The 8,170-nt window shown below is 40.4% G+C and overlaps 1 protein-coding gene across 1 annotated transcript in view; it reads left to right on the top strand.

The window, feature by feature from the left end:
- The first annotated feature begins 73 nt into the window (after window positions 1–73).
- MINPP1 (multiple inositol-polyphosphate phosphatase 1) overlaps window positions 74–8,170 on the top strand; it is a 45,563-nt gene continuing 37,466 nt past the window's right edge. Inside the window, 3 exon segments of the mRNA XM_006169734.3 lie at window positions 74–584; window positions 586–779; window positions 5,295–5,492. Of these exon segments, the coding sequence (XP_006169796.1) occupies window positions 178–584; window positions 586–779; window positions 5,295–5,492 (799 nt within the window). The 5' untranslated portion in view covers window positions 74–177.

The raw sequence follows: 8,170 nt of genomic DNA, 5'->3' as shown, positions 1-8,170 counted from the left end.
CCCGCCCCCCCCCGCCCCTCCGCGCCGCCCCCGCCACAGACGCCGCGACCCCCTCCCGCCCCGCGCCCTCAGAGGGGCACAGCCCGGAAGTGCTCTCCAGGCCCGGCCCCTGCCCACGGAAGCCGGAAGTGGGGCGTCAGCAGCCGGCGCGTCGCCCTCCGCGGGCCGTGCCGCACCATGCTCCGTGGACCAGGCCACCTCCTCCCGGCCCCCGTAGCACTGGCCGCGGCCCTGGCTGCGGCGCTGTTCTCGTCGCTCGCGCGCTGTTCTTTCTTGGAGCCCAGAGAGCCGGTGGCCTCGGCCCTCAGCCCTTACTTCGGCACCAAGACTCGCTACGAGGATGTCAACCCCAGGCTGCTGTCCGACCCCGAGGCGCCGAGGCGGGACCCGGAGCTGCTGGATGGGACTTGCACCCCGGTGCAGCTGGTCGCCCTCATCCGCCACGGCACCCGCTACCCCACGGCCAAACAGATCCGCAAGCTGAGGCAGCTTCACGGGCTGCTGCAGGCCCGCGGGCCCGGCGACGGCAGCCTGGGCGCGGCGCTGGCCAACTGGCCGCTGTGGTACGCGGACTGGATGGACGGAGAAGTGGCGGCAGGACGTGCGACAGCTGGCGCTGCGTCTGTCCTCTCTCTTCCCGGCCCTCTTCAACCGCGAGAACTACGGCCGCCTGCAGCTCATCACCAGCTCCAAACACCGCTGCGTGGACAGCGGCGCTGCCTTCCTGCAGGGGCTCTGGCAGCACTACTACCCCGGGGTGCCGCCGCCTGATGTTGCAGGTGACCGCCTGGCGCGTGCCCTGCCTTGGTCCTCCCTGTGCCTCCCAACTTCCCCAGCTCCAGCCTGTCCTCACTTTCCAATCCTCCATTCCTCGGGCTGCATCCTCCCTGGGCTCGGGATGTTTCAGATTCCCCTGCCTCCCTTCACCCTCACAGATGTACCATATACTCATTCATCACGTATGACTTTATCACCCCCTATATGCCGGACACTGTAGTAGATGTTGGGGACCCAGCAGGAAGGAGACGGGTGAAGTCTTCTTGCAGTTTTTGATCTCTCATTCCCGCATTGAATTGTCTGCTTTGAACGCCCACCCATCTCTTCAGTCTTCCTTGCAGTTAGTTTTACAGTTAGGTGCACTTAAAAAAAAGTAAAGAAAAAAAAATCTACAACTTTCTTCCTCATGCTTTGATTCTGGTACTTTTTTTGTTTTTTAAACTTATCATCTTGTCCAGGTGTCCACTATAGACCTACACCCTGCTTTAGGAGGCTGCTTTCAAGCCTTTATGTGCTGTTTTTCTTGTTTTGTCCTTGTACTTATCATAGAGTTCTCCTTATGGTAGCTGTGGTCCATGGTCACATGAGGCACCTTACTAACTGAGATCTCAGCTAATGGAGCCCTTTAATTTTACAGGTGAAGCTGAGCCCTTATGCCTCTTTGATTGTCCTTCTCTAGTTTGAGGACTAGTCATGCCCAGAATCCTTGACTGTTTTCTCACAGTGGTGCTTTTACCTCAGAGAATGTTTGGTAGTCACATATAATGATAGCAAACACTAATGATGTTTTTGTTTCTCAAGATTTGAGAAACAAAAACTCTAAATAATTTGTCAATTTTATATATAGACCCAGGAAATACAATTCAGAGTTTGCTCTCTTAGCCATTTTGTTCTTTGGCTTCCATTTATACTGTAGCATATGTGGTACAAACCAAAACATGTAGTGGTTTTATTCAGAGAGATGAACAAGTGTTAATAGCTTCTGGATCAGTTTTAAGGCTAGTGATGGCCTAGCTTGGTGGCACACTTGGTAGCAACTGTAGTGCTGGAGGTCACATGGCTCATTTTGAGTCCAAATGCCAGGATTGTCTTGAAAATATACTGGCTGGGTGCACAGGTACCCAAGATCCTGAGAAAGGGCATCCTAGGGTGTCCAAACTCTGTTGAGGATGCTTCTCTTTTTTGTTGTTTTACACACACACACAAACATACACATGCTCACATGTTCTCTATCATGAAGGAGATAAGTAAACTTAAAAAACAAAAAAAGGTTAGAGTTGAAGTGAGGAACATCGTTTAGTTTCAGAGACCAAGTAAAAAACAAATTACAGGTAAACTGGTTTTTCATTTCTCCTGTGTCAATTGAGCAGTTAAACCATGTTCAAGGGATTTCATTGACTCTGTCATTTTATTTCTGTGTGAGTAACTCAGTTGGCTGACTTGTGTTTAGACACCTGTTGAATTGTGCTTTTGTTTACAGCTAAATTCTTTCTATTCACCTGAATGAATTCTCCACAGATCTATAAAGTTAACTAAATATTGAAAGCAAAATATGCTTTTTTTAAAATTTAAACTTTATTTTTTTAGTTTGCAAGAGGCCATGCATGTGTGTTAGGGAGAGAGAAGGAAGATGAAAAGGCCCCTGCATGGAGAATGATCATGCTGCAGTCTCTTCTCCATTTTTCTCTCCTTTCAGAATTTTGGGCGTGCATGCACATGCACCCGCACCCAGTGTGTTTCTCAAGCTACTAGGTCTAGACTTGATCTACATAGTTGGCCATTTGGGATCCAGCCACCTTAACCACCATGCCACTATCTGGTTGAGAACATACTCTAATTTAGCACAGTTATGTATGTAGTACTGGACCTTCTGGGATGAATGAATTTTTGCCTTCAGATAACAATGTAATAAAGATTGATGGTTGCCTCGGAATACAAAACCAGGATAAAAATAGTTCAGAAAAAGCCTACCTGTCACCATTTTCTAATCTCAGAGATTAAGTCCTTCGCCTAGCTACTTTGTTACAAACTAGACTATTATTTTATCTGTTGTATACATTTTTTTTTGAGAGAGGCCACTGAATTAGATTTATATTTTATAGAAATAGAACAATGCCTTTGTTTTCTGTTTATAGAGCAGCAGTAATTAGACAAGGATGAAATATCCATATTTACTTGGGAAATCGTATTTTGAGGCCATAAAAAATATGGCAGAATTCACTTACCTTCCTAGTCAAGGTATTGTTTAAGAATTATAGTCCAATTGACAATTAAAATGGGCAGAATTATCCATGTCAGGGGCTACACTTATGCATACACATGTATATTTTCCCACAGACATCCAAAGCAAACTGGTGTAACTTTTAATTTCCTTATGTTTTAGATAGAAATAATATACTTGGTGTTCTTTTCTTGGTAAATTCCTGAGAAAGGGCATCCTAGGGTGTCCAAACTCTGTTGAGGATGCTTCTCTTTTTTGTTGTTTTACACACACACACAAACATACACATGCTCACATGTTCTCTATCATGAAGGAGATAAGTAAACTTAAAAAACAAAAAAAGGTTAGAGTTGAAGTGAGGAACATCGTTTAGTTTCAGAGACCAAGTAAAAAACAAATTACAGGTAAACTGGTTTTTCATTTCTCCTGTGTCAATTGAGCAGTTAAACCATGTTCAAGGGATTTCATTGACTCTGTCATTTTATTTCTGTGTGAGTAACTCAGTTGGCTGACTTGTGTTTAGACACCTGTTGAATTGTGCTTTTGTTTACAGCTAAATTCTTTCTATTCACCTGAATGAATTCTCCACAGATCTATAAAGTTAACTAAATATTGAAAGCAAAATATGCTTTTTTTAAAATTTAAACTTTATTTTTTTAGTTTGCAAGAGGCCATGCATGTGTGTTAGGGAGAGAGAAGGAAGATGAAAAGGCCCCTGCATGGAGAATGATCATGCTGCAGTCTCTTCTCCATTTTTCTCTCCTTTCAGAATTTTGGGCGTGCATGCACATGCACCCGCACCCAGTGTGTTTCTCAAGCTACTAGGTCTAGACTTGATCTACATAGTTGGCCATTTGGGATCCAGCCACCTTAACCACCATGCCACTATCTGGTTGAGAACATACTCTAATTTAGCACAGTTATGTATGTAGTACTGGACCTTCTGGGATGAATGAATTTTTGCCTTCAGATAACAATGTAATAAAGATTGATGGTTGCCTCGGAATACAAAACCAGGATAAAAATAGTTCAGAAAAAGCCTACCTGTCACCATTTTCTAATCTCAGAGATTAAGTCCTTCGCCTAGCTACTTTGTTACAAACTAGACTATTATTTTATCTGTTGTATACATTTTTTTTTGAGAGAGGCCACTGAATTAGATTTATATTTTATAGAAATAGAACAATGCCTTTGTTTTCTGTTTATAGAGCAGCAGTAATTAGACAAGGATGAAATATACATATTTACTTGGGAAATCATATTGAGGCCACGGAAAAAATATGGCAGAATTCACTTACCTTCCTAGTCAAGGTATTGTTTAAGAATTATAGTCCAATTGACAATTAAAATGGGCAGAATTATCCATGTCAGGGGCTACACTTATGCATACACATGTATATTTTCCCACAGACATCCAAACCAAACTGGCGTAACTTTTAATTTCCTTTGTTTTACATAGAAATAATATACTTGGTGTTCTTTTCTTGGTAAATTATTGGAGAAACGATTAAGATATGCATGTTTTGAATATGATGAAAAAACTCAAACTGTACTTCAGTAGTTGACACATGACTGAATGCTTTTCTAGTACATAGTTGTTGCCAATTTAAGGAGATAATGACCTATTAAATTCTAAGTGGAAGTTATCTGGTAGCTTCGGTTAGAAGACAAACCTAATCAAAACCACCTAGCATAGTGAAGTACAGTATACCTGAAGCATTAATATATTTTGTGCTGTTGTCAGTAGTTTGTGTCCAAAGCAAAATCTTTCATAAAGTAGCACAGGGTTGAAAGTTAACTAAGAGAATGAAATACTCTATTTTATTTCTACTCTCTTTTGGTTGAGAGTAGAAAAACAAATTGAATCTGTTGAATTCTCTTTTACCTTTATAATTAGAAAGTTTCTTAATTTTCAGCTTGCTTTGTGTGCCTGACAGAAGCAGTAGTACTTACATAACACAGTTTTGTACTTTTTTCAACATTTCCACCTAATTTTTTTTCCAGGTAAACATTGATTTCTGTTACCTTTATTTTATTGTGTAGTATTGACACAAGACATTATCTCCCTTGCCCCATTGCTTTAGTCTTTTCTAGCATATTCTCTCATGCAATACACTCATTATGAAAGGATAGTTTTACCCCCTCTCTTTCCTGATCATTATGTGTTTATTTCAGACATGCAGAGTAATAGAATGTTAGTGTTCCTTTTTCTAATTTAAAACATTTTCAGTGATTTGAAATGGTCATTTATGTAGGTGATTTACATATATTTATATATATATTTTTTTCCTTTTAGATATGGAGTGTGGTCCTCCGAGAATTAATGATAAACTAATGAGATTCTTTGATCATTGTGAGAAGTTTTTAACTGAGGTGGAAAGGAATGCCACAGCTCTTTATCATATAGAAGCCTTCAAAACTGGACCAGAAATGCAGAACATTTTAAAAAAAGTTGCAGCTATTTTGCAAGTGCCAGTAAATTCTTTAAATGCAGGTAATATGCTTCTTATCTTTTGTTTGGATTGGTTTAAATAGTTTTGAATTGTAAAAATGAAAAATTAAGGCAACATAAAATTATTTCCTTAAAGGGCCCACAATTAAATGTACATTAAGAAAATAATAATGTTCTGGGACCAGCAGTTGGTGTAATGTCTTGCCAGCCACCCAAGTTTATTTTATAGGAAATCATTATAATACTGAAAATTTTCTTATTTTTTTTAACTCTTTTAAATGATAAGTTCTGATTAACTGACTAAGGCTGGGATGGGTGTCAAGATCTTAGCACAGTGAACATTTTGTAGTCTGTTTTTCACACTTGAGAGTTATTTTATTTATTTTGCTTGTTTGTTTATAAGCCCGAATGTATTTGCTCCCCAGAGACAAAGAGGGAGAAGAGCACCCTCTAATGGGATGTAGTCATACTGCATTTCTTTCTCTGTCTCTTCATCCTTTTGGGATTTGAGGCATGCATACACATGTACTTGGCATTTTTCAAGCCACTGTGCCAGAATTATAATTGTGATCAACCATGTGGGATATGGCCCTCTAATACATTAGACCACAGGAGTAGCTCAGAGAGTTATTTTAATTAGTCATTTTAATTTTTTGCCAATTTGACTAATGAAAATTGGTATCTAGTTTTAATTTGCATTTCTTTGATTACTTTTAAAAGTAAACATCTTCTATTTATTAGCCATTTGCATTTCTTCTGAAAATTGCATTTTAATAACTTTGTCTACTTTCTATTAGATTATATATTTTTAAAATTGATCATAGATCATATATGTTATGGATATGTTAGTTATATATGTTAATTAATAAATTTGCCTGACAAAAGATTAGTCCTTTGCTTATTATATGTTACTTTTTTTTTTTTTTAGGTTTTTGCCACAGGATACGTCCGCTCACTAGGGAGACAGAGAGAGGGAAAATGAGAAATCGTCTTTGGAGGAATGATAGCCACACCACAATCCCTTCTCTTCCACTCTCTTCTCTGGATTCTGAGCATGTACCCACACACGCCCACCATGATTTTTAAGCGACCCAGGTCTGGGACTCTAACTGTAGTTGGCCATGTGGGAGTCTAGCACCTTAACCACCATACCACCCTGTGGCCCCACTAATATTTTTTCTTAATTTGTGGCTTACCTTTGATTGTACAGAAATTTGCTTTTATTTTACAGCCATGTCTGGCTTTTGAGTTTTGTATTTTGTCTAGTAACCCATTTTTAACCTAGGGCTACTGTATTTTCCTAGTGTTTTCCTTTATTATTTTCTTTAATGTCAAAGTCTATAATCCATTTGCAATACTTTCAGGGTTCCAAAAAATTGACCAAGAATTTAGAAAGAGGGAACAGCAGTTAGCGTAATGGCTATGTCGCTGGACTCCCACGTAGTTGACCGTGGTTCAAATCCCGGACCCAGTGACTTAAACTCGCCGGGCGCGTGTGTGTGTGCGTGCCCAGGATCCCGAGAGGAGAATGGAGGAGAAGAGATTGCGGCATGGACATACCCCCTGGGGAGTGGTTTCTCACTTTCTGTCTCTCTGCCTCTCTCTTTCTGGTGAGCGCACGCACCCTATATACTTTGCTTTTTAGATGTTTCTTTTTTTTTTTTTTAGGTTTTTGCCACAGGATACGTCCGCTCACTAGGGAGACAGAGAGAGGGAAAATGAGAAATCGTCTTTGGAGGAATGATAGCCACACCACAATCCCTTCTCTTCCACTCTCTTCTCTGGATTCTGAGCATGTACCCACACACGCCCACCATGATTTTTAAGCGACCCAGGTCTGGGACTCTAACTGTAGTTGGCCATGTGGGAGTCTAGCACCTTAACCACCATACCACCCTGTGGCCCCACTAATATTTTTTCTTAATTTGTGGCTTACCTTTGATTGTACAGAAATTTGCTTTTATTTTACAGCCATGTCTGGCTTTTGAGTTTTGTATTTTGTCTAGTAACCCATTTTTAACCTAGGGCTACTGTATTTTCCTAGTGTTTTCCTTTATTATTTTCTTTAATGTTAAAGTCTATAATCCATTTGCAATGCTTTCAGGGTTCCAAAAAATTGACCAAGAATTTAGAAAGAGGGAACAGCAGTTAGCTGGACTCCCACGTAGTTGACCGTGGTTCGAATCCCGGACCCAGTGACTTAAACTCGCTGGGCGCGTGTGTGTGTGCGTGCCCAAGATCCCGAGAGGAGAATGGAGGAGAAGAGAGTTTAGAAGGGTCATAATAGATGAGTCAGAACTGTAGCTTGTCAAGTAAGTTTGTCTAACCTTATTTTGTAGGTAAGGAAACAGACCTAGAGAATCTAGAGTGATTGTAGCCAGGATAACAGGATAATTAATGGCAGAATCAATTCTGAGAGCCTTGGTCTTCATCTCCTGCTCTTTTTCCCTATACTTCAAAATGCTTTTTGGTATTCTTTTTTTCCAGTGAACTTTTTTTCCGGTTAAAGCATATACCATTTGACCGACTTTCATAATTTCAGAACTAAAACTTTGAGAGTAAAGGAACCAGGTTCCTTCATGAAATACACATGGTACTTACAAGCCATTATATCTTTATATATTAGGTATTGGGATCATAAAACCTTTCTTTCTCATAAGCAAAGTTTTGAATGGCTTTTATGTATATTCCCAATGAAATATATTTTTAGTACTGTATAT

This window comes from Tupaia chinensis, unplaced genomic scaffold, assembly GCF_000334495.1.
Source record: "Tupaia chinensis unplaced genomic scaffold, TupChi_1.0 Scaffold147458_1, whole genome shotgun sequence".
Lineage (NCBI taxonomy): Eukaryota > Metazoa > Chordata > Mammalia > Scandentia > Tupaiidae > Tupaia > Tupaia belangeri.
The sequence above is the reverse complement of the archived record's forward strand: the minus strand, read 5'-3'. Positions and strand labels throughout refer to the sequence as shown.